This window comes from Aythya fuligula, chromosome 1, assembly GCF_009819795.1.
Source record: "Aythya fuligula isolate bAytFul2 chromosome 1, bAytFul2.pri, whole genome shotgun sequence".
Classification (NCBI taxonomy): domain Eukaryota; kingdom Metazoa; phylum Chordata; class Aves; order Anseriformes; family Anatidae; genus Aythya; species Aythya fuligula.
In genome coordinates, this window is record NC_045559.1 from 138647861 (window position 1) to 138675289 (window position 27429).

Here is a 27429-nt window from a genome sequence, read left to right on the forward strand (position 1 = left end):
GCTCTCCAAAGCATCCCTCAGCTGCCACTGGTCACACCACAGCCTGGTTTCACCAACAGGTCCCTGCAAAGCTAACCTGGTGTTGGGGATACTTTGCAGCCCTTGCTCAAGCCTTCGTCTGGTGGCCCCCGTGCCACTACTGCAAGCTAAGCCCCGCTCCTTACTTGCTGGCAGATTTTTCTCTCTCACCAAGCTCAAAACTGTTCACAGGAGGGGAAAAGTTGCTTGCCCAGAGATGAGAATTTACTCAGCTAAATCCGGAGGGAGAATATTAGAGAAATCCCTTCAGAAGCCTTCAGAGGAGGTGATCCCGGGGGCTGCAATGTGGCAGAGCAAGGAACCATCTCAGCGCTGTGCTGCCCTAGATGTGACAGCACTGAGCGGGCCAGACTTGTGCACTCACCTCAGAGCCAGGTTCTGGCAGTCACCAGGAGGTGACCACCCTCCATCTGGCCCAAAAGCAGCCAGCACAGTCAGGCTTCAATCCACAGGACCCAAGTAAAATTTCGGAGCAGATGTGGTCTTCATTTTCCCTAACCAGTGGAAATGTGGTAGTGTGACAGCTACACAGGAGGAAAGCTGACGCTAAGCAGCAAAGAAAGGTGGAGTAGGCATCATTAAATGAAATAAAAAGGAAGAAAGCACAGGTCTAACAGCTGCAAAGACTGCAACAGAGGACGTGCCCCCCAAAAAAGCCTGTGTGGAGGGAAGGCTGGCTGAGGGAAGCCTGTCCTGCTGGCCCTCATAGTTTCCTAGTAGAGCTCCTCCAGGACTGACCACTCGCCCCCACTAGACCCTATGTACAGGAGCTGCTCACACCAAGACCCTCTTTTCTCTTCCCAGGTTTAGTGAAGCTGTGTTGCCACAGACATCTTCCACCAGTGAGCTTCTGGAGACTCCCTTCCAAGCGTGCAGCTGCTCTGCCATCCTGACCCTTCCTGCGGGTCCCAGCTCAGTAGGAAAGCCTCAGACACAAGCATCCGGATGTGTGGCCATGCCATACACATACGGGGCTGCACTGCACAGGCCAAGTGCCAGCTTCTCCTCAGCTGTAGCCCTACAGTTTGTGCAGACTGCTTCACTGTGAATGAACAGAGATTCTGAGAAGCCCGGCTGTGCATCCACACATTTAATAGGCTAGTAAGGTAGAGCACATACCCTATAAACATTGTTAAGCCCTTTAAAAAAACAATCCCTCTAGTTTAAGTACAATGCCTTTGTCACACAACATGCACATGAAGAGACAATGTGTCAAGGTGTACACATATCATACACAGATGTTCTGAGCATGGCTTGTAAGAAACCCGCTCTCAGTACAAAAAAAAGGTACCCAAATGACAGACCAGAATCTCCCCCAATGAAGAAGGTGACAATGTCCTATTTACAAGAAAATACCGCTTGAGTTAAAAACGCTAAAAACCGTTCTCTCGAGTCTGTATAAAAATAATCATGGCTATGTATGCACACACATTTATATACATTTATGGCTTTCACACGTTTCAACCTTCTCCATTAAGTAAGGAAATATAAATACTCCATCAGTTATTTTTCTGCTCCTCGGGTTTTCCGGCCTCTGCTTCTCCAACTGATAAGGTGCCGCTGCCGTATTTTTTCACTCTGGTTTCTACTCTGGCAAGTCTCTGCTTCACTTTTTGTTGAGAAGAACTGAATTCTGCCAAGAGCCTAGCAAACCTAGTCTGCAGCGTGTCCAGAGCTGTTTCAAGTCTTTCTACTTTTTCTTCCAAGTCTTTTGGGTCAGCTCCTGCTTTTGCTGCTTCCTCATCTATTAAATTGTCTTTCATCAGAATTTGTCGCCCTTTCTCTTCCAGAGCCTTTTTGGCTTCTGGGTATTCTGTGAGGGCCTCCATTAAATCATCCTTAGACAAGCAGAACAAATCAGAATAACCAATACTCCTTATGTTGGCTGTCCTCCTGTTGCCAGATTTGCTACCTTTGATGTTTAGGATGCTGATTTCACCAAAGTAGCTGCCATCGCTTAGGACTACAAATTGGGTTATGCCATCATCTGCCACCACAGCCAGCTTTCCCTCTTTGATAATGTACATTTCTCTCCCGATATCTCCCTTCTTGCAAATGTAGTCCCCAGGACTGAAGACTGTAGGTTTCAGTTTCAGCACCAGCTCAATGAGAAGTCCAGCTTCACAGTCCTGGAATATGCGCACCTTCTTCAGCGTGTCCAAGTGGACATTGATGGCAATCTCAGCCTTCAACTTGTCGGGCAGATTTTTGAGAACCTCCTTCTCATCCACCGTTTTCTTGTTGGTCCAGAGGTAATCAAACCACTTAATAACCCTGGCTTCCAGGTCCTTAGTCACTTTTCGGAAGTGCATGTACTGCTTAATAGAATCGACTTTGGCCTGGAACTCCGCCCTGGAGGCGTTCATGTTGGAAATCATGGAGCCCACGTTACCGACAATGGTGGCAAAGATCAGCACGCCCACCAGGAAGTCGATGACCACGAAGAGATACTCTTCGTCCTTCACCGGGGGCGGTGTTTCTCCAATGGTGGTCAGCGTGAGCGTTGACCAGTAGAGGCTGTAAATGTATTTCCTGGACAGGCGCCCGTACTCTGGAATGGAGATGTTGGGGTAGACCCACGAGTCAGTTCCAAAGCCGATCAGCTTTGAAATGGCGAAGTATATGCACGCGTTCCAGTGGATGATGATAAGGATGTACAAGACGAGGTTTCCAATGCGAAACATGTTTGGATAGTTGGTCCTGGTTTCCGTGCGGTCAAAAAACTCAAACAGCCGGGAAATCCTCAGCAAGCGGTTAAATCGCAGCTCGGGGTAGTTCAAACCAACCTTCAGGTATGCCAGGTCTGTTGGCAGAAGAGACATCACATCCAGTTTGAACTGCACAGTTTTGGTATAATGGTCTCGTAATTTCTTTTCGTCCTGAACTAGCAAGCCTTGTTCAAGGAAGCCTTTAAAGAATAAAAAAAAAAAAATATGTATTTTACTTGTTAGAATAGAGGGGCAGTTCAGAATTACCACCAACAGTACTGAGTGACTTACATTTCAGATACCTGAAAACATTAAAACTCCCACTGCTATGCATACTGACATTAATAGACTGTGAGATCATTAAATGAAAAACACTTCATTGTAAATTGAAATATTTCAATTAAGTTTCTAAACTGGTAAATAACAATGTAGAGCATTGACTCCATTACACCACAGTGCTCCCCACAGCTTTCTGCTCTATTCTGGGACAGCTGACTGTCTTTTAGCAAAAAGGACAGGGAGATTTGTATGCATAATTTTTCATGAATTGTTGGCATGACAAATAACCGAAGCTAAGAATGTGTTGAAGCAATTGTGTATAAGACCAGGGCTGAATATTTTTAAATAAATACCAAGAATAAGTAGGTGTAATGGATTACCAGAAACTTTTCCAGAACAATATAAATACCCCTGAGATCATGAAATCCATTTTTTCCCCCAAGCGATGCTTTTTCTCTTGTACTCAGTGTTAAAGCTGACAGGAGTTTCTTTTTTCATTCGGAGAAAATGGTTTGCTTTTCTTTGTGAGCTTCCAGTGAGATAGCTACTAAGCAGAATTTTGTGCGTTAGTATGCTTTTCATTCAAAAGATTTTGGAGTGTATTAAATTTTAAGAATTATGAGAAGACAAAAACCGCATCTGTGTAAGACTATTCATAGGAAGGCTGCCTGAGCAGTACAGATGCAGTGCTGGTTTTTACCTCAGAAAGCTTGAGGCATTAAGTATATTCCACAGCCAAAGTTATTCACTGCAAAACACTCGGTGCAATGACAAGTGGAGATGTTCAAGTGCCTGTGCAGTAGGCAAGGCAGGAGAAAAAGCGCACTGAGCAAAAAGCAAAACACTTCCAGTTTATAAGGGATTATCACATTTTGCTAATCTTTTGGCAATCTACAAGCAGCGTCTTTCTCAGAGAACCATCTGCTGAGGAAGAGCAAGCTGCACAGCAGCTGTACAGCATCACTGCATTTCTGGAATGTCTCCAGACCTGTACATCTGCCTTGTGTGTGTGTGTGTATCAGCCTTCAAGTGTCTATAAACTGATGGTGACTACAAATGGAAGCAGTGCTTGTGCCATGGATGTGTTACCTCCTAGGAAACTACTGAAAGAGCTGGTCAAATGTGCCCTTATTAACAGTGTTATGCACCTAAACAGAAAATGTGCAGGCCTGCAGAGCCAACCTTCTCACCATGCTTTGGCAGCCATGCAGTCATTATCAGGATAGACCATGGAATTTTTGTAACTTGTATTGCCCAATTTCTGCTCCATTCATTCCCTTCACAGTAACAGATAGGAAGAGGAACTTGGAGGACAGAGTTGGCTTTTTGACAGAAGTTGGCATATACAAAGCTGAAGCCCACCTACTCCACAAAAAAAATGAGTGTTTTGAGACTTAGGCTGCTTTCTGAAACAGACTTTTCTGTTGAACGAGGTGTTTGCTAGGTTTAAGAATTTAGCTTGCTGCTATGAGTTGTGTGTCTCCCGAAGTGACAGCATTTTTAGCCTGTCTTGTAATTATGTTTACAACTTGTCACGAGCTGTAATTACTGTCAAGCTGTCAGCATTATTCAAAAAAAAAAAAAAAAAAGTAAAAATCAAAGATTTGGAAGAACTCTCATTTTTATACTGATGCGTGCAGTTTTGAACCTTTTCAAGGGGCATTTTGGGCTGTGGCTGTACCAGTAAATAGAAGGAGCCAGGACACATTTTCTGCCCCTGAGAGCAGCTACCGTGACAGCTTCTATTCACACACTGAAATTCTCCCAGCCCCCTCCAGACATAATACCACGAACAAATCCCAGCTCTGCTGTACCCCCAGCTGTGCCCAGATACTGCTTCAGGGAGTGCTATCTGGAATAGATCAAATTGCATTAAGGGCTGTTCCAGCAATTTAATGGTACGGATCAGTGTGTGTCACTGTTAGGCCCATACCACGACCTTGTTTAGTTTAAAACAGATGCTGCCTTTAAGGCTAGAATCAGCATCAGTTAGGCACACTCAGCTGCAGGATCTCAGCCTGTCTGGACTACAGAAACGGGGAGAAGAAGCTGAAGAGAAACACTTCATTAAAGAAATGGCAGGATCCTCACACATCCTTTAACATCACACTTCCTTCAGGACTGCAGCAGAGGTGCCTGGGCTAATCCCACACCATCACCACCTTGCAGGATTAGCCATATCCTACACAGCCAGGACCTCTCAGAGCCTAGAGCTGCCAGCGGAGCAGTGCTACCATTGTCTAGCAGAGGGCTGCAGACTGGAGCCTGAGGAAGGTGCCAGGTCTTGTACTTTAACTCTGTAGTCACTTCTGAGCAGGCTGCTGTACAGCGTGGCTAAGAAATCAGCACTTGTGGGATGCAGCTGGCTTCTTGCTCAATCATATGCATGAACAATATATCATGCACGGAGTGGTAGCAGCATTAGAGGTGCCTTGTTCTTCCCTTCAGCACGCAGCCTGTTAGTGTAGCTTTGGAGAACACTACTCAGTCTGCATTTGGCATGCCTACTAAGCACTGGTAGGACTGAATTTGGAGACAAGTGAAATTCAGGTGTTGGTAAGTCCAACCTTAAAACAAACCACGACTCTTCATTTCCCTAAAGCCTCTGTTGCTGGACTCTGCATTTGGGCTATTACACTGGTCCGATCTCAGAAGGGAATTTGTTTCTAGCTTTTACATCCACATTTCTTCTGAAAACACTGTAAAACCACAGAAGGACTCACCTGTCCTGAATCTAACAAACATGTCAAAAACATAGATTACATCAGAGCAGTAGTCCAAGAACAGCCATACTTTTATATGGTCAATTTGTAGCTCGTCAAAGCAGGCCCTAAAGAAAAGAAAAAAAAAAAAAATTACAACTGTAAGCAGAGCGTATGCAACGTGTGTTCTGACAGTATGTTAGTGCATGTTACTGGCACTGAGCAAGTAAAGGACAACATACCTCCATGCCTAGACATCTGTATGCTGAAGCAATGTCTAAATAGACCCTAGGATCTTTCAGAATTCAGAGTTGTTTAGGCCAGGGACAGATCTCAATCACATACGTGCCACACAGGCACATATGGAGGGACACACATATCCTACATGCAAACCTGCATCAGATTTCATGTAAGAGATCCTCAGGCATCCCAATCATGCACATCTGCATTAAGAGGACTCCCAGATAAAAGATTTGCTTCTGAGTGGTAAACCATCCCCACCTCTCCCAGCCATTTGGCACAGTGAACCATTTCCACAGTGCTCCCTTGGTTTGATTCCAGTTGTTTTTTCACATTTTTAAAGGGAAAAAACTCGAATAAAATCCTCCTGCCCTTCAAGCATTTGTAGACACCTCGTATTAATTTAAGATGACCCTTCACTGCCCACACCTTTGCTGCTGTTCCTTTCTGGAGGATCAGCACGGGTGTTACCGTGCCAGTGGCCAAAGCACATCACCGCAGCTAGCCAGTAGGTGGCACGCAAAGGCCACAGCCAGCGCTCATGGGGGATGCTCGGTGCAAATTACGTTTTATTTTTAGGCAGATTAAAACAAAAAAAAAAAAAAAAAAAAAAGCCATCTACTCCCAGTGACCTGCACGTGAACTGTAAATCTCCTAGGCAAGCCACCCCAAAAACCTGCAGGGAGAGAGGAAGAGGATGTATACAGGAAATGTAAAGAGACTTTAAATCTTTAAATTTGAAACCTAAAATTGTTATTGACTTCAATCCGTACCTGCACACTAGCATACACCAGTTGTAGAACACGGGTGCTGCAATTATGGTCAGCCAGTTGTAGTACATATTGCTTGAAGGATCTATCACAAAGATCTCCTTTTTCTTCCTGGAAAGTAAAACACATAGCTTTATAGTGGCAATGTACTGAAGCAGCCTTCTGGAACTCCCTCTTCTGGAGGCTGCTCATCTCATGATTAACTCACAGCTGCCTAAGACGAGAAAGTATCCACACCAGCATCCCAGATGAGATACCAAGTACTAGCTTCATCCTGTCTGGCACACTCTAGTTCTGCTTGACCCAGCTTTGGAAAAAAAGTAAGCGAGAGTGGAAAGAAAAGCAGAGCTATTCAAATTGCTGAAAATAACATCCTTTCTGCATATGACCCCCAGTAAAGACAAAATAAAACATTAAATCTTCCATATCATCATTCCAGCTAGAAGAATATGGCCCACTGCTAGAGGAAGAGCCTTCCTTTGCAGATTAATTTTGATGGTTTTGGCAAACCCTTCTATTACAGAAATGACCGCATGAACATGCATTTCAACAAGTAAAACACAAATACACTCAGATACATGTTTACATGAGTAAGGCTCTGCATGAACATATACAACACACACCCACACACACAGTCTGTAGTAAAAGCAAATTTCACACATTTGTAGTCCAGGCTCCCTTGGCTTTATCACAAAGTGATGCTAAAGGAAGAACACAGGCCTAGAACTTAGAGAAGACTTAAAGAACAGCATGGTGAAGTGGCACGTGCAGTATGCTCCGAAGTGCCTTTCCCCAGTAAGAAAAAAGCTTGATATTCAATAGATGGCAAATAGGTGTACTGTAGATAATAAGAGGAAAAACTTATTAGTGAATTGTGAGGTCCACAGCTGCAGAAGTTATTCCAATAGTGACACGTGGCAGTATGATCAGTGAAATGTATAATAATGCAGGGAATCCTTGGATATGTATTAGTGTGACTTTTCCAAATTTCCAAGAATGAAAAAAAATATAAATGTAATGAGAATTTATTTCATATTTGTATATATGTCTGGCATTATACATGCTATCAGCTGAATGTGCAGATTCTAATGTTAGTAAAGGAAGCAGCTTTAATCTAAAAAGTATTTTCTTTGCCATCTTCTGGCACATTTGACCCATTTCTTCAACAACACTGGTCATCACTTCAAAACTGGTGACCACAAAATTGGGTCTTCACTTGATAGAGTGCACTACCTTTTAGACACTGAAACATTTATTACCTTTGCTGAAATGTTTTTAAATGCTTTAGGGTACTGTGAAGCTCAGGCTGTCATTACACAGTAACTGACGCTGAGGAGAATTGAAGAGAATCCTTAGATGAAAGGCTTTCAAATCAAGCAAAGCTTTGATTAAGAAAGTCAAGATCTTGAGATTAATTAAATTCTATTTGGAAGCTATTCCTAACTACATGTCCTGATGCCTACATAGCACATTCCACCATATATATATGTTAGATTCACATATATATTGTTTATATAGAGAGAGACTCATATATATCAAGCTTATATATTATATATATGTATATATATATAAACTTGAAATATATGAATCTAACATACCACTTAACTGTGAAGTCTACCAAAATGCATTTTATTTTTATCCACTACTATTTTTATTCTGTATGACTGGTAATACTAAACAGTGTTGTCACAGAATCACAGAATCACACAGAATTTTCTAGGTTGGAAGAGACCTCAAGGTCATCGAGTCCAACCTCCAACCTAACGCTAACAGCCCTCCACTAAACCATATCCCTAAGCTCTACATCTAAACGTCTTTTGAAGACTTCCAAGGATGGTGACTCCACCACTTCCCTGGGCAGCCTGTTCCAATGCCTCACAACCCTTTCAGTGAAGAAGTTCTTCCTAACATCTAGCCTAAAACTCCCCTGGCTCAACTTAAACCCATTCCCCCTCGTCCTGTCACCAGGCACGTGGGAGAACAGGCCAACCCCCACCTCGCTACAGCCTCCCTTGAGGTACCTAAAAAGAGCGATAAGGTCACCCCTGAGCCTCCTCTTCTCCAGGCTGAACAAGCCCAGCTCCCTCAGCCGCTCCTCGTAGGACTTGTTCTCCAGGCCCCTCACCAGCTTCGTCGCCCTTCTCTGCACCCGCTCAAGCACCTCGATGTCCTTCTTGTAGCGAGGGGCCCAAAACTGAACACAGTACTCGAGGTGCGGCCTCACCAGAGCTGAGTACAGGGGGACGATCACCTCCCTAGCCCTGCTGGTCACGCTGTTCCTAATACAAGCCAGGATGCCGTTGGCCTTCTTGGCCACCTGAGCACACTGCTGGCTCATATTCAGCCGACTGTCCACCATCACTCCCAGGTCCTTCTCTGCCTGGCAGCTTTCCAACCATTCCTCTCCCAGCCTGTAGCTCTGCTTGGGGTTATTGTGCCCCAGGTGCAGGACCCGGCACTTGGCCTTGTTAAACTTCATGCAGTTGACCTCAGCCCATCGGTCCAGCCTATCCAGATCCTCCTGCAGAGCTTTCCTACCCTCAAGCAGATCGACACACGCACCTAACTTGGTGTCATCTGCGAACTTACTGAGGGTGCACTCGATGCCCTCGTCCAGATCATCGATGAAGATATTAAAGAGGACCGGCCCCAGCACCGAGCCCTGGGGGACGCCACTAGTGACTGGCCTCCAACTGGACTTGGCTCCATTCACCACGACTCTTTGGGCCCGGCTATCCAGCCAGTTTCTAACCCAACGAAGCGTGCGCCAGTCCAAGCCAAGAGCAGCCAGTTTCTTGAGGAGAATGCTGTGGGAGACGGTGTCAAAAGCCTTGCTGAAGTCAAGGTAGACCACATCCACAGCCTTTCCCTCATCCACCCAGCGCGTCACTCTGTCATAGAAGGAGATCAGGTTCGTCAGGCATGACCTGCCTTTCATAAAGCCATGCTGACTGGGCCTGATCGCCTGCTTCCCCTTCAAGTGCTGCATGATGACTCTCAGGAGGATCTGCTCCATGAGCTTTCCTGGCACTGAGGTCAAACTGACAGGCCTGTAGTTTCCTGGGTCAGCCCTCCGGCCCTTCTTGTAGATGGGTGTCACGTTTGCTAGCCGCCAGTCGATTGGGACCTCCCCCGATAGCCAGGACTGTTGATAAATGATGGACAGTGGCTTGGCCAGCTCCTCTGCCAGTTCCCTCAGTACCCTTGGGTGGATCCCATCCGGCCCCATCGACTTGTGCACATCTAAGTGCCGTAGTAGGTCACCAACCAGTTCTTCATGGATAATGAGGGCCACATCCTGCTCCCCATCCCCTTCCACCAGCTCAGGGTACTGAGTATCCAGAGAACAACCGGTATTGCCGCTAAAGACTGAGGCAAAGAAGGCATTGAGCACCTCCGCCTTTTCCTCATCTCTTGTAACTAAGTTTCCCCCCGCATCCAGTAAAGGATGGAGATTCTCCTTAGTCCTCCTTTTTGTGTTGATGTATTTATAGAAACGTTTTTTGTTATCTTTAACGGCAGTAGCCAGATTGAGCTCCAGATGAGCTTTGGCCTTCCTAATTTTGTCCCTGCACAGCCTCGCTACTTCTTTAAAGTCCTCCTTAGTGGCCTGCCCACTTTTCCAAAGCTTATAAACCCTCTTTTTCCTCCTAAGATCAAGCCACAATTCTCTGTTGAGCCAGGCCGGTCTTCTTCCCCGCCAGCTCGTCTTTGGGCACGTGGGAACAGACCGTTCCTGCGCCATTAAGACTTCCCTCTTGAAGAGCGCCCAGCCTTCCTGGACCCCTCTGCCCTTCAGAACCGCCTCCCAAGGGACTCCACCAACCAGTGTCCTGAGCAGCTCAAAGTCAGCCCTCCGAAAGTCCAATACAGCGGTTTTACTGGTCCCCTTCCTGGCCTCGCCAAGAATAGTGAACTCCACCATTGCGTGGTCACTCTGCCCTAGACAGCTCCCGACGATCACGTCCTCCACCAGTCCTTCTCTGTTTGTGAAGAGAAGGTCTAGTGGGGCACCTCCCCTGGTAGGCTCAAATAATAATTTTCAGGGGCCATGCTAATCTTCTCTGTATCGTTCCAATTTTAGTATATGTGCTGCCGAAGCGAGCACAATGTGTTTGAATGTTTTGGGGGAACAAAACAAGACCAGCATCCATTTCCATCAAAAGCATTCAAATGACCTCATTTTGTTGCAGAAATACAGTGGTACCTCCTAATCAGCAGGAGCAAACTTTAGTAATTCTACTAAAGAACTGTGTCATATTTTAAGTAATCAAATCAAGTCAGCTCTGAATCATTGCAGTTATTCTGGAACCATGAAAAGCAGTTTTGCAAAGAAGGCTGCTATGTTAAAATGGCCCAATTGGAGTAAAGTGATCTTGAACAGCAAACCAAACTGATCAGAGGCAGTCAAAATTTCTTTTACTGCTTATGACAGGTCTAAATACAGGCACAAAAGACAAAAGTTTGTTGAGCACTTTCACCTTTTCAAAGGGGAAAATACATTTAAGATTTGACAGGATAACATTCTGCAGCCTCCAGAACAATAATCGTACTGCAAGTGACACAGTGAAATGCCACACTATGCTCTGGAGTGCAAGAGGTACATTACAAGCACATTCTTTATACTTACTCTTCTTTTTTTTTGTCATCTTTTTTGTCATCTTTCTTTTCCTCTTTCTTTTCCTCCTTCTTTTCCTCCTTCTTTTCCTCCTTCTTTTCCTCTTTAACCTCTTTCTTTTCTTCCTTTTTGCTGTACAACATATTGTAAGTTTTATCAATATTACCGGTTTTCTCCCGGTAGGGGAGAGGATGGATGTTGGGGTACAGGAGATTACTGATCTGGATTCTGGACAGAGTAGGACAGGATTTCTCAAAGCAACCATTCATCCAAATGGTATAAATGGTTTACAGGTTGAGGCCGTTCAAACCAACACAACCACATTACACAATCAGGTAACCAGCTGGCTGATTCTGTGCATTAGTCACCCATGCCTTCTTGGCCTTTTCACACATTAGTGTACCAGGTTGGTTTTAATTAAATGCTTCCAGTTCATTTCTTCCTTTAGAATTCAGGTATTTAGAAATAAGTCTATTTAATGATAATAGACCTTGAAATGGCTTAACAAACTGCCAATTTTCTCAGCATATCCAAAACCTCACAGTGACTTGTCCGAATCTTTAATGATGATTAAATGAACTGAGGCTGAATCTCCACTCTCAGTTCTTTAAAACCAACATAGCTATAATTAATTGATTACCTCTGGCTTCGGAAATTGCCTTGGAGAAGAATCCCAATCAATGTTTGAACAAAAGCAGGAAATGTAGAGAAAAGAGATACATCACATTTCACTTAACCTCAGACATCTACAGATGAGGCAGTCATCTAATAAATGCTTTATAGTCAATGCAATTAATTTGACCTATTTTAGCAGTAGGATGAGATGACCTGTGCCTGGAAGAAGACAACAGTCACCAATTCTAAGGTAAATATGATAGGTCTAAGAACAGCTTTCACCTATCAGCAACGAGGTTAAATTCTCATTCAATTCCCCTGTTCCAATTTTTACCCCTAGATATTTCCATAGTGATGCAGTATCGCAATGTAATTTGGAAAATCTCAGGCTCGTTTGCTAAAAGAAACCTGAAATCCTACACTTTTTTTATGTTCAGGAAAGTATCCCTCAAATTAATCAACACCACTTAAACCTTTAAAATTACACACCTTAATGTGTGTTGGCTGACTTATTTTTGTGTTGACTGACTTATTTATACATGTATCTCAAATTAAAGAAACAGTTTTTCAATTACCAAGGCTGACTTCTACACTGCATCAGGAACCACTACTCAAATATTTATTTCTCTGCCGTTGGCCCCTTGGACTTGTATTGCTTCTCCTTCAAATCTGCCCCCAAAACTCCTTCCGATTTAGGAATCATGTCAGGATTTCAGTGTGCATCACTATGCATGGTGCCTGACCTAAAGGCCAATGCACAGTTGCTGTTGTTAGCATTACCATTCAGCTCCTCAGTGCTTCAAATGTCTGCCATTCTTACTGAAAAGAAAGAACTACAAGTAAAGAATTTTCAAAGTTTTTACAAAGTTTTTACAAATTTACAAAGTGCTACTGCACATTTGTGGCTGTTGTTATGCAAGGAAAAGTAGACTGAGATAAAGAATCAATCAAAAGTTTCAGTGGTGGTGAAATTCGGAGGGAATATTTTGACAATTCCATCTTTCTCCTACATGTTGTTTTAAAAGAGAGAAAAAAAAATATTTCACAAAGCAGCTGAGGCTGACACTTTTTCTCTAGCCAGAGAAGGAATACCTGTCGACAACAGTTATCTTTCATAAGTGAGACTCTTTCATTTCTGTGGCCCCTGTGCATCTCTCTCTTGAGGTACCTTCTAATTTATCATAATCCCAACAGTCTGTAGTCTGGCAGTCAAAGGTGCTCAGAGGAAAAAGCTGGCCATTGTCAAAGTGATGAAAATATCAGCTACAGTTCCCAAAGGGCAGGAACTCTTAGCTCTTCTACACAACGAAAAGCACAAAGCTTCAAAAAGACCTGCATCTTTTTTCTTCATTGGTGCTCCTGAGTAACATGGAATTCAGTAGCTAATAAAACAGCTGTTTGTGCTGCCCTCCTTGCCAGCAATACAGTGGCATCTATTCTGTCTCCAGCATGTTAAAAGGAAGACGTATCTTCAGACTTAGAAAGCATCTTCATCAGCCCCTATAAAAACACTGGCACAGTCTTTGAATGAGTTGAATATTTGCATTTCTCTTCTGTCAAATACTTTGCAAATCAAGTAATTTTCAGACTGTCACACGGGTAGACAGACAGGTGTTGGCTTCATTTAGAAATAAAGAAACCGAAAGGATGGAAGTTTTGCCCAAAGTACATGAGTCATTGTCAGAAACGGGCTAAGAAAGCAGCATTTCCATTCTAATTGGTCCTTTGGGACATGACTTGTAGGTCAGGCTTCAGGTTTCTAGTGTGTTTTTTTTTGTTTGTTTGTTTCTTTCTTTCTTTAGTTTTTGCTTTTTTTTTTTTTTTTTATCCCAGTCTAGATAAAATGCTATACATTTGTAACACGCTTCTCTGTATTCCCATTTCAATTTTAATAAAAGCTATGCAAACAAAACAAAACAAAGTGCCTCAGGAGAAGGAAAATATGTTCACATATGTGCACTGAGTTCAGATATGAAAAAAAAAAAATCCTGAAAGTGTGTCTGACATAATCAGAAACCATCCTGGTAATTTTTTATTTTTATTTTTTTGCTGTTTCTTTTCATATGGAAAGCAACAAAAGAAATTAACTATTGGCAGTACAAGAGCAGAATTGCTGCTGTATGCTGCAGAGCAGATATGTCCTCAAATAGGTGTAGTTTAAGACATGCAACAAACATTGGTGTTGGATGATTTTACATTTCAGAAGTTCTTCAGCTTTTCAAGAGATTTCTTTTTGGAACAATATAAAATGTTTTGTCAAATACATAAAACAGAATGGGTTTTTTCAAAACTTGTTGTAATGCAAGCCTTATTATGTTCCCTGTCACCCCCTCAACATTTACACCAACCATACCCGGCAGAACTAAAACACACATTTTAGAAAGAAGGTTAGTTTCATTTAAACTGCCCACATAAAGGTTTTCTTGGTACCCTACTCCATATCTACTTCTCATGTGACAGCAAGAAATTTCTGGGGCGCTTGGATTTCCAAAAGGGAACTGGTATGTTAAAAGAGACAAAGTACTTATAGAAAATGAATATGTGAATCTCATTTACAAACTGAAGCATTAATATAGCCATTGACAATGCAGTAAAATCAGCCAGTTGAACTATAGGAGGTAGGGACTAAACGTCTAATTAATCCAATTCACTCCCTGGAAGGCAAGGGTAACTTCAGACAAAAAGAAGCTGACAGGAGTCATGGAGGATGCTTCTAGTACTAAGAAAACTAGATCTTTCTTATAATTAAACTATATTCTTAGAAAGGGCTTAAGGTGACATAAGGAGTTTATACTACAAATGTTACTAGGCTGGAAAAGGGGAAGAAAGGAGCTAGTAGTGGGAAGGTGTACAGAGGTTATCAGTACTTACTCTTCATTGGTGTTGTTGCTATAGTTGACATTAAACCTGGCCAGGGGCCATTGACTGCAGTAAGTTAAATAAAACACATTTAAGAGCGTAAAGACTTTTGGCATTTCATACACGTGTTTACCAACATGACAGACTGACTTACTAGCCTCTCACATATGCACTGATAAGATTAGGAAGGTCAACTTTGACTGCAGCGATAAGCCCCTTTGCATAACTATTTCAAGGCACCAGTTTCTCTTTGTCATGTGCTAGACATACACGTTTGTGACCACATCTGATGTCTGAAGCTTGTTCTCTGGCGTATTAGTGCACGATAACATGTAACTCACTATTTTTAGCCCTGTATGCATTTGGCTGCTATTTTAAACATTCTTCAATCCTTTCAAGTCTTCTTCAGAGACGCACTGCCAAGGCTTCTGTAACAAGCATACCTACCTTTGCTGCAGAATTAAGCTTTCACAATAGAACTGAGGGTTATTGTAATGTAGCAACAACATCAAACTGAGAAAATAAGAATGAATACTTCCAAGTTCATTTCTTCTAATACACTTTCGTAGAGGCTTGTTGGACCAGGATCAACGTTCTCTCTAACAACTCGGAGACTTCAGTTGCTACTGATCAAGACGCCCAAAAAACCTCTTGCCTGCTGACTCAAGTGATTAGAGGATATCAGTCTGGCTAATTCAATAAAAGGCAATTTTGAGTTGAATTTCTAGGAAGCAGATCAAGTGAAGATGATATGGCTGGGCTGACCCACAACAAATCAATGTCACCTGTACTACCATGCAGAGCCCTTCAACAGTTCTTGCTTTACTACGAATTATTAGATGAGAACTTGAAACAAATCAATGGATTACTTGGTTGTCCACCAATTTTTAACTAAGTGAAAATCCATGGCAGTCTGTGCTTCAAAATATAATGCAAAACAGAAGGTGAACTTTTGCCTTTGAACTTCATTTTCCCATCTCAGCTGGAGTTAAATTTAAAACACCAAGTCACATATTTATAAAGGAATAACAATTAATCAAGTCAAAAGACTGTAAACACATAAAGGTTTTTCTTGCAGGCCACTGTTGTTTCCCTGGAAAAAAATCAAGATAAAACTGAACCAGCCTCCCATACCAAAGATGGAGTATATGCTAATCGGTTAAGACATCAGCCAAAAGATTTTCTCATTTCTGCATCAGAAGCCTTCTGCAATGTTAGCAGCTGACCTTCTGAGTAGGTGTAACTAAGCAATGATACACTCACACAGCTGTTGTTTGGAGTTTCCTAACACTTGCCGCTAATTTGCATAACATGATTGTCCTGAAAAGCCACAACTAGCAGTATCCCAGATCCTTGAAATAGGAACTGCATTCATCCTCTGTGGAGAAGAGTTCAGCAACAGCAACTTACAGAGGTAGCATACGAGAAAATTTCAGGGCTGAGAACCCATTCTGCCTGAAGCAGCATGATCAGAATACTTTATTTCAAGATATTTGCCAAGGTGTGTTTTGGGGAGAAAGAGAAAATCTGCTGAAAGCCATAACACTTCAGTTACGTGAAGATTCCTGAACAGCATTAGGTGCTCTGTTCATGTCCAATACTAACCTCCTTATCCAGTTCTTAAAAGATAACCAATGTCCTAATCACCAAGAAAATACCGTACCCTCAGTCTTTTTCCTTTAAAATTTAAATACTCTTCCTTACCTGTTTACTCCCTCAGGACGTTCACGGATGCCCAGAAAGGAGCGGATGTTACTTTGCCTACTGGACACCTCTATGAGCTCTGGCCCTCGGATTCGCTCCAGGAAAGAATCAGGTCTTTGGTCTTCATGGTGCAAATGTCTTGTGGCCCATGACCTCAGAGATACGACAAATCGTGACAGCCTGCACAGGACAGACATACAACATTGACTGAACCAGACAAAAATGTCAGATGGCTTAAATCATTCCCACAAAGAGCAGCTCAGGAGGACTTCTCTTCGCTTTGCCACCTGCCACAGAAATTAGACTCGATGGACTGTGTGAACCTAGACACTTTCCACAGTTTCATACGTCACCTTCTGCAGTGGATCGGGAAAGTATCCCACACATCAATCTCTAGTCCACTGTACCAGCATTGCAGTAGCAACAGAATATTGATTCGGGGTAAGTTTGCCAAGTGGTTGTGGTGCAGACAGGACCTTCTGATTTATGTGATAATGAGGGAATCCTGGCCTGACAGAATCAGAGACATACGTGTAAAATACTCATGATATCACACGCTCAAGGCACAAGCAGTAGAAACAAAAGCTGAATAGTTGGTGAGGGAGGATGAACTTTGAGACTTCAGTCACCTTCCTTTTTATTTTAAAGGGTCTGTCTGCAGATATATTAATTGCATGTAAACCTGCCTGCAGCATAGAAAGCACTGTTTGTTCATCCTAAATTTCTAGGAGAGCACTGAAATAAGATAATCAAAACATTATGGCAACATAATTAATTTAACACTTTATCACCATTTTCTTTTTATGTACCCACTAATTCACTAATTCACATTACAAATCTTTATAATGCCTTCTGTCAAAGTTCAGATGGAAATGTTTCTGAAAAATTGGAAAAAATGGAGACTGGAATCTACAAAGGCGATTTTATTTCTTATTCACACAATATTCTGTATTATTTCCTACAAGCAGTCCAGTTTGGACATAAGTGGTGTTAATTCAGATTTCCCAAACGTGTCCCTGAAAACACCATAATGAAATCCTGAACAATCCATAACTTCTTACAGAGGCCTTGGGCTACTCACTGAAAGCTCTTTATGTTCCCTCTGCATCACGTAGTATTATATATGCTCAGAATTTACAAAGACTCTGATGTGAACGAGTTAGATCTTATGGTAAAATACACATGCTTTGAACTGTATTGCATTTATCAAGGGCCTAACTCATAGATCTTGCCCAGGAACTCTTACATGGAAAGAAAAAGGACAAAAAAAAAAAAAAAGGCAGGAAAAATATTATGTATCAGAAATTAGAAAAAGTTATTTTTAGCTCTTTATCCCTATACCAACATAGCAGCATATAAATGACCAAGAATTTCCAACAATTAAGAGAATTCAAAGTCTACCAGGAAGGCAAAAGAAAAACAAAGATGCACATAAAAGACTGAGATTAATAGATTCATCACTCTATGGAAAAAACACTGTATAAAATTAAACAATAAAAACAAACATTAAAAAAGGAAGCTTTCAATATTAATTCATACATTTAGATGTTTCTGGTTTAATAAAACATACACCTATAAGCATGTCTTCCACTTAAAATCAACTTCTTGCAGACTTTGCAATCTCCACATAGAGGTGTCACTATCTGAGAACCAAATGGGGAAATACAAGTTTGTTCCCTACCACCCAAAAGGCTGAAATGTAAACGGTACTCTAATTGAAGCTAATTTCATAGCATTTTTTCTTTGCTTTTTGAAATACACTATGCTTAAACTGAGTATGCTCTGTAGCATGTATAACAGCAGTATCAGAAGACAGTTCTGTTGTCTCAGCTGGAAATCTTTAAAGCAGACATAAGTGTTTTTTTTTTAAGTTCTATTTCAGGCTTATGTTCTAAGATCAAGTAAAGTAAATGACTTAAGCAAATGGTTGACTTGAACTTTGCTGACTCAGGCTCCCAATCCAGTATAAACATAACTGTATTCTAAAAACAGAAGCCCTCTCTCTTCCTTTGCCATAGCTACCTACCACCAAGGGAAACATCATTATGTCTTACCTAATACGAAATTACAATTATATCAGTTATCAAGCGGAACCAAACATTCATCCATTTACTTTACAGTCTGGTGTCACTTCATGCATTTCCTTAGTAATCAATATATTTTCAGTTCTGTTCATGTAAAAACAAATTATTACTTATTTTTTTTAAATCAGACTAATTTGTGTGAACTCATTTAGCATCTCTATTATTCTAAGTTTTTTATTAGAAATGAGTAAACGAGAATGAATGCGAATGAAGGTCAAAAGCACCTTCTGTTATTTTTATAGACTTTCTTCAGCTGCACTCCATCCATTTTCTTTGGGAAGTGACAGTTCTTCTTACTTTACCTTGAAATAGTGATCAGTCTCTTCCCAACATGTTAACATTGGAAATGGTATTAATTAGCATGTTACCTTGCCATTGCTCCCCTGCCTGTGAATGAGCTCGTCTGGGATCCAGATAAATGTCCTCCCTCCACAGAAATAACTCTCTGCAGTTCTGAAGACGTATCCTCACACAGTGAATGGGTTCTGCAAAAGCAATTTTTTTTTAATTATATATAGCCTACTACAAATCTTCCCCCAACCAGTTCTTAACACTAATGCATCAGAAAACTGTGCACCAAATTGTCCTCTTTAAAGTAATATGGCATGTGTTTGATAAATATAAAGCTAAGCCTATATTCCCCCTATTCTGGAGCCATCCAATACTGAATGAAGTCAGTGGAGGTTCTGCCATCTGTCCCAGCAAGCTCAGAAGCAGATTACTGACTGGTCAATACAACTCTGGAGTACAGATACACAACTTGGGGAAGCACATTTGCTACTCTATCACCTCCTTTAACACATTAGCATCTTTCCTTTAACATGAAGAACATCTTCAGGGGGCTTTGAAGTAATTGTCCACTGCTTTTTTTCAGTCTTGTTCTCCCAGACATTGTTTGTTTAACTGTCTGAAATTTCTAGCACTGTTGTTCCTTCACATGGCTCAAAGGATATAGGCACCCCTTTTCCTTTCACTGTTGCTTGGATCGAGTGGGAAAAACTGTGATTTTACAGTAGTTAATCCTGAGCAGCATCACTGCTGTTCTTACCAGCCTGCTGCCACCAGCTGCATAACTGCAGCCATAATGCTGCCTGCATCATCAGTGAAACTCCACCTATTTTATAGGAAAAGAAGCTACAGATGTTCAAAGCTACTCTGGTAGTGATGAGCTGAGGCACCTCAGGACATTGGCAGATGCAAAAAAAAATAATACAGCATCGCAGTAGTGTGCAACTGCAGATAGTGATTATACTGTTATGTGCAGTGTCTGCCAAATCGCATGAGTTCTTGTAATTGTAAGACTGCTTATTAGCAATGAAATAATTAGCATTAAAAAAAGAAAAAAAAAGAAAAAGGAGAGAGAGAGAGAAAGGATGAGATTAGAAAGGATGAGATTTTAGCCTTATCTTTCAGTAATAGAATTTTGGAACTGACTTCACTGGAACCAAGACGTTATCAAAACTCACTCTGGATTTTTTTATGACTCCTGGGGTTTTCTCTGTGTTTTTATTCTTTAGGATCCATTTTAGAAGACTTTATCATATCAAGGACATATTTTTCCCCTTCATAATGCAAACAAGAACTCTCACTGTTAATCTGCATTGCCAGAAAACACTGTATAATATGATACTTGCAACAACTTCATAAGAACTGGCAAATCCATTTTTGTGTGTACTCACAGCAGAGAAGCTAACAAACAAAGAATTACAACTTTATTATTTCTACACAAACAACCAAGCTACCAAAGACAGTAACTCATAGTACCGTAGAATCACAGAATCATTAAGGTTGGAAAAGCCCTCCAAGATCATCTGGTCCAAACACCCATCCCCCTACTGCCAACATCACCTACCAAACCATATCCCTAAGCACCACATCCAACCTTTCCTTGAACACCCCCAGGGACGGTGACTCCACCACCTCCCTGGGCAACCCGTCCCAGTGCCTGACTACTCCTTCTGAGAAGAAATGTCTCCTCATTTCCAACTTGAGGCCATTCCCTCTGGTCCTATCACTGGTTACCTGTGAGGAGAGGCCGACCCCCAGCTCCCCACCCCTTCCTTTCAGGTAACTGCAGAGAGCAATGAGGTCTTCCCTGAGCCTCCTCTTCTCCAGACCTGGGCACACTGCTGGCTCATGTTCAGGAGAGCATCAACCAGCACCCCCAGATCCTTTTCCTCTGCACAGCTTTCCAGCCACCCTGCCCCAAGCCTGTAGCATTGCATGGGGTTGTTGTGGCCAAAGTGCAGGACCAGGCACATAGCCATGTAGAACCTCATCCCGCTGGCCTCTGCCCATCAACCCATTCTGTCCAGGTCCCTCTGCGGGGCCTTCCTACCCTCCAGCAGACCAACACTTCCCCCCAACTTGGTGTCATCTGCGAACTTACTGAGGGTGCACTCAATTCCCTCATCCAAATCATCAATAAAGATATTAAAGAGGATGGGCCCCAACACTGACCCCTTGGGAACATCACTGGTGACCTGTCACCAGCTGGATTTCATTCTGCTCACCACCACTCTCTGGGCCCAGCCATCCAGCCAGTTTTTAACCCAGCAAGGAGTGTACCTGTCCAAGCCATGGGCTTCCACCTTCTTCACCAGAATACTGTTGCCTTTCATGAACCCATACTGACTGGGCCTGATTCCCCAGTTGTCCCACACATACTTTGCATGATTGCATTCAAGATGACCTGTTCCATCACCTTTCCTGGCACAGGCTGATAGGCCTGTAGTTCCCTGGATCCTCCTTACAACCCTTCGTAGAGATGGGTCTCACATTAGCAAGTCTTCTGTCATCTGGGACCTCCCCAGATGACCATGACCACTGACACATACACAAAACTTTTTTTTTTTCTTTTGTTTTTCTTTTTCCCCTGGAGCATCTGCCTACATTCCTTCCAGGGAAATGATACTACACTAGACAGTCTTTTAGACTGCACAGGTCTGTTTTAAAGACTTTATATTCCTCTTTATAGGAAAATGTACATCTCGTGCATCTTGTGGGATCTTAGACAGCAATGGTTTCTATCATTGCTACTGTTCTTATTTATTTAAGTCCTGAAAATACATTTTTAAAGTAGACAGAATGAGTTCTTAGAAAATAACTCTTTTTGTCAGCCAGTCAAAAAAAACCTGACACAGGCCCAGGAAATCAGGCCAAACAGATTTTTGCTGCAGTTTCAGAGGAAGATCTATTTCGATTTTATTAGCCTCCATGAGCACAGAGAAACAAATTTAACACCATGCAATGTTCTATTTTGATGTAACTGTGCTGGTTTAATAGTGGGAACAAGAGCCAAGAGCCAAGCAGGAGGTGAGAATTGTCACCCAAAAGGCATTGTTAGCTAGCTTTATTTATTTTATTTTATTTATTTATTTTTTTGTGCATATTTTTAGTTGCAGTCTCCTTTATTCCTGATATTATTCTGCTTTGGCATCTGTTTGGGCATCTGCTGACAATATGCAAGAGGCTAAGAATGCAGATACCAAAAGCAATACTGTCCCTCTAGCTCCATTCATCAGCACAGAGTCATGCTTGCTAGTTACATCATCTGTTAAGTACTTCATGTGCAGGATCATCACCTCCACACTTAGCAGTGTGGAAAGGTGTGCTCCACTGTCCATACACAGGTTCATCATACTTTGTATTTCTGTAACATGAAGTTTTACCAACTTTCTGTCCTCCTACAAGCAGTATCTACAGAGAACTTACTGGCATCCTACAAAAACACAAAGTTTTTGCTTTGATTCTGGGAACAATTCAGGGTATGGCTTTTGGTGTCTAGAGCCAGAAGTATGTTAAAGAAATAGTGTTTTAATCCAGGTGAAAAAAAATATATGCATGTATATTCTTAACAGAAATCAAATCTGATTCAGAGTCCCATAAAATGAATTAAAATTTTCCAATGATTTAATTACTCTTAGGTCAGATTCTTACCAAGAAGTGATCAGATATACTCTGTGAAAAATTTGTATCTTATGCTCCAAAAAAGCCTGCTAAACTGTAGGGGAAAAAAAGGCAAAACTCTCAGACACAGCTACTGGAATCACATTTGATTACGGACTCAGCTCAACTAGTGAAAACTTGAATTCCTTATTTTAGTTTGATTGCTTGACTGTATTATTCTATATGTGCATCAAGATTTTCTATAACTAGGTTTATGTTATAATTAAATATAACAATTGTTATGTAAATTCTGGCTTACCTAGCAAAAAAAAATTATAACAAAAAGACAACTCATGAAAATCCAAATAATTTTGTGGACAGTACAATTAATACACAAAAGGCTCTGCCAGGCAAATCTTAAAAATGTACCTGTCCAACATTATCCAGCAATCATAAACACATTCCGTTTTCATTCACAGAAAAGCAAATTGAGAAGTAAACCTAAAATAATATCTTTCTTCCATTATTATAACTCCCTCTTATACAACTCACATGCTCATTTCTGATTTTCCTTAACCATGTGCAGATGACCCAAGAGGCCTCATTTGTCATCTGGCTTTATATTGATGCAAAGATACAGTTATAGGTTGGGCTTTTGATGTACCATATTCAACACACATGGCCTAGTCTTTACTTTCTATTTACAAACACTAACTCATTCTTGTCTGGACTCCATGAGCTTGTCTGGTATCTGCAGCGAAAGAGTAGCCACTGCCAATACTGTCCAAGGCTGTCACACTGCCAGAAATCAACATGAGAAGAGAATACACAGTGTGCCAAGAAACAGAGAGCAGGTCACAAAGTAGAAACAACAGCAGATGACAGTGCCCCTCAGCTTATGCTGAAAAATATTTTTTTGCTCCATGTCTCAAGGAGGGAAACATACACTCTTCTCTTCATCTTTCCAAAGAGCAGTTTATTCCCATGCTTTTGAGCTATCAGAGTAAACTCTAGAAAGGATATTTACATCAGCACTTTTTCTGTACCTTTCTCTTGCCTTAATTTGGCTCTAAATTTGCACAAAGTTCATCAAGTAAATCCTAGAAGACTGTTTTCACCTAAAATGAATGGAAATAATCCAGAACTTTCGTTTAGTGGAAACTGTTCTGATCAGTTCAAGGGGAATGAACAAAGCCCTTTTGAGTAATAACTGGGAGCCAGACTTAAAGAGCAAGATTTGGAGCCAGATGGCAGTCACCTAAATTGAGGTGTCTAATAAAAGCTATCTACATTCCCATTCTAGTCAACTGAGGTCTTATGATATGATTCACTTGCCTCAGACAAGGAGTCTAGCACCATTTGGAGTGTCTCAAAATACATGTACTTTCTCTTTTGGACCTCCTCTGGGCACAGAGGTCTCACTTTATATCCATTAGCACCAGCTAGATGCTTCAAATACTCTTATGATATCTCAAATAGTTTTAGATGCCTGTGTTTATGCAACCAAATACCTCTCATAATAAACACAGACATAGGAGCCTGAAAAGCCATTCAATTTCAGGGTAAGCTGAACAGCTCTCTAGGCCCCACTGACTATTATTGACTACATCTCCACTGATGATAGTAGGAACTTAGACACCTACTCAAATAAAGACACAGAAATCCAGATGTGTACAAGGCACAGTTGAATCCCACTTCCAAAATTATATAGCAAAACCATGTCTTTAAAACATTGTGCTCTCTCTCCTATGTGAGCCATTTCTACTCAGAGGAAGGATTTTAAAAATCAAGACCAATTTATTATTTTTTGCTTTGCTGATTTTTGTTTTACAAAATGGTCTGGGTTTACAGCACTACACTATAAGAATATGGGCATATGTATCCCTATCTCTGGTACAATAGAGAATAACAGTTTAAAGACCACCAGCAGCTTCCTGTTAATTTTTTCAGTAAGTGCTTTTCCTTGATAATACCACATTCCACAACAGAAAAGCACTTAAGCACATCCTTAGCATTAAGCATAAATTTAACACTCACTGACTTTAATGAGAACTAAGTAATGTGCTTAATTGCTTTGTTGAACTACAGCCAACAGGAGTTAGAGGAAGATAAGAAGTTTCACTAGTCTAGAAAAACCCATGTTTGTTTTCTTGTTTGTTTTGTTTTGTTTTTCCTATTGTCTATAGTTTTAGAACATGCTAACCTGAATTTGAAAAATGTGTATCAGAATTCTTCCTTGGATGAAGTTAAAGACCAATGTCCCACAACCATCTCCAACATGAAGATCTGAAAGTGGAAGCGTCTGTGACAATGACTGAAGCTTTAAGTATAGAACTGGAAACAGAAATCATCTTTGATGTTTGTGACAGATAATAAATGAAACACTTTTTATTATCTTCAAGCTCCCAGCCTTCCAGATGCATTTACAATCTCTCCCTTGGCTTTAATTCACATTTTCTTTTCATAGAAAAAAAGGATTAACTTTTGCCAAATTAAACAGGATGAAAGACTTCTATCTTATAAAAAGCTAATTTGTCTTCTGGTAAATAATAATCATACTCTTATAGACTGAACAGTCTAAAATACATTTGTGTTCTAATGAACACAATCATATGTAGTTTTGCTCATATACATACAGTTGTTTTTTTTCTGTGGTATTACAAAGGTATTATATATACTCACTGGCAATCACTTCAGTGAGCCAAAAACCTTAAACCTCTGAGCCAAAAGCCTTAAACCTCCCTTTAAAACAAAACAAAACAAACAAACAAACAAACAACAACAACAACAAAACAAACCTTAAAAACCTTTAACTGTGATCTCTTTTACAGAGTAAGATCGTATCTTATTACTCATCTATGTACTCCTGTAATGAATCCTGACCACAACAAACTTCATTTTAAATAAATGTCTCTTCAAGACCACATTTATCATGATAAAGTGCAATTCACATTTCAATCCCTTTGTCTTAAGTCATTGCCTCTGAAACTGCAGGTGACTGCAGTGATTTAATTCTACATTTAGACCTTTATAACCACACTGTCACATTCCTGATAGTAGGACCATTTTGTGACTGAGCTGCCGATCACTAATATTCTCTACCCCCCTTCCACACCCCCCAAAAAAGGAACATAAGGAATGAAAGGCTCATTTCAATCTGTGTTTTCCCTGTTTTTGAGATATGACTGTAAACAGTCATGACCGACAAAGTGATATGCCCTTCCAAATCTCCCCAACACCATGAAGTAGTATAACTAAGTCAAACAAGCCACAATTATACTGCACAGAATAAAAGCAGCTCCATTTTCACACCTACTTGCCAGAAGGTATCATGTAAGCAAAACAGGAAGGACAAAAAAAAAAAAAAAAAAAAAAAAAAAGAGTCTGAAGAGGACAGGGATCACATCCATACTACATGCTAGGAGCATGCAATCCAAACTTATCATAACCCAGGCAGTCCTATTATACCTACAAGCTTTTGAGTACTTCTGGTCTGGGTACACAGTTGATCAGCAAGAGACCACCTGAAAAGACCCCCATAGCTGAGATGGTTAACCACAACCCAAAAGCAGGCCACTTTTTCAAGCCTGTACAGGTGCTGTGGATCACCAGACGCTTTCCAGCAGGCCCAGCAGCATTTGCCCAGACTAGAGAAATGACTGGTGCTGTGTAAAAGATAAGTCCAAAGCACACTTGTTTATTTGAAGCAGCTACTTCAAAAACCACTGAAACAGAGGAAAGTGAATGTAAAGACACCATTACAGTTCAACTGTACAGTGAGAGGCTCTGAAAAGACACTACAGAAATGTTGGTGCACTTTATATGCTATATATGCTCTGTATCACAGGAGCCAGGCAGTTTGAAGAGGTTGCTTTTAATAACCTTCCTAAGGCTTTTCACTGCATGGCACTGGGAGGATCCCTTTTTCTCCAAATCCCAAGCACACTCCAAACGTGGGTCCTTGCAAGCTTCATGGTGACTCAAGAAAGGTGTTTCTACTTATTGAGCAGGTATAATTACCATCAAGGTGGAGATAATTTTTATTCCTGAGGTAATACAGGTTATAGATCCAAAACTATAAGCCATGATTACTTTCCTGTTGCTGTCTCTTCTGTACTTTGGATATACACTGCTAAGTCAGTTAAATACACAGGGTCAACAGTGACGTGGGATAACACTTCCAAAATGCAGAGCCAGAGGAAAGTCACAATATATGCAGCAACTTTAAACTCCTCTTGCAAATTATGCAGCAATGTGACTGTGATGAAATGAACGCATTACCTGATAAAGCCATTTTCAATCCTTTCAATATCTTCATCAGCAGTTCTGACAGACAGTCTGTGTGTACCAGGGTAGGAGTGCTGGGTGTTGATTTTTGCCATTTTGCTTTACATATCAACATCTAAATGATACCTGAAAAAGAAGAAAAATGGCGTTTTGTGAAGGCTGCAAGAGTAATGTGATGAATTCTTAAAAACAGTGATTTACTAAATCAACACAATGGTAAAGAGCAAATTCAACCATTTAAAGAATAGCCACTGGTATTTACACGCACAATATGACAGCCATTCCCTGACTTATTTGCACTACACTTCTCATTTGAAGAAGAGAAAATGCTAGTAAAAGTGTAACCACAGAAATTCAGTGTGACAAAGAAAATCCATCACAGCCAAAGAAAAGGTTTACCTGACACTATTCTTTTTTGTCTCTAGGGTTTCTGAATATCCACATTGTCAAGCATATTATCCATAGTAAAACTGCATTTAACATCTCATTAAAAGAAGATTTGCATTTTAAAATTTCATTAAAAGAAGATTACCATTAGACAGTCAACCAAATAAGTTTGGTGATAATATGTGTTAGGACAACCAATTCCACTTTAAGTCAATCTCCTTGTGCTAAACAATATCTATTTTATGATGA

The 27429-nt window shown here is 41.1% G+C and overlaps 1 protein-coding gene and 1 pseudogene across 1 annotated transcript in view; both read right to left on the minus strand.

Moving 5' to 3' along the window:
- Positions 1–1526: 1526 nt before the first annotated feature.
- The window catches only part of CNGA3 (cyclic nucleotide gated channel subunit alpha 3), a 30638-nt gene continuing 4735 nt past the window's right edge, over positions 1527–27429 (minus strand). Inside the window, exons 2-9 of the mRNA XM_032200842.1 lie at positions 26788–26919; positions 18987–19103; positions 16535–16714; positions 14843–14896; positions 11369–11488; positions 6742–6849; positions 5750–5856; positions 1527–2947 (exon numbers count right to left, since the gene is read on the minus strand). Coding sequence (XP_032056733.1) covers positions 1539–2947; positions 5750–5856; positions 6742–6849; positions 11369–11488; positions 14843–14896; positions 16535–16714; positions 18987–19103; positions 26788–26888 — 2196 coding nt within the window. The 5' untranslated portion in view covers positions 26889–26919 and the 3' untranslated portion in view covers positions 1527–1538. The remainder of the gene's footprint in view (positions 2948–5749; positions 5857–6741; positions 6850–11368; positions 11489–14842; positions 14897–16534; positions 16715–18986; positions 19104–26787; positions 26920–27429) is intronic.
- LOC116485221 lies at positions 10782–10846 on the minus strand (annotated as a pseudogene).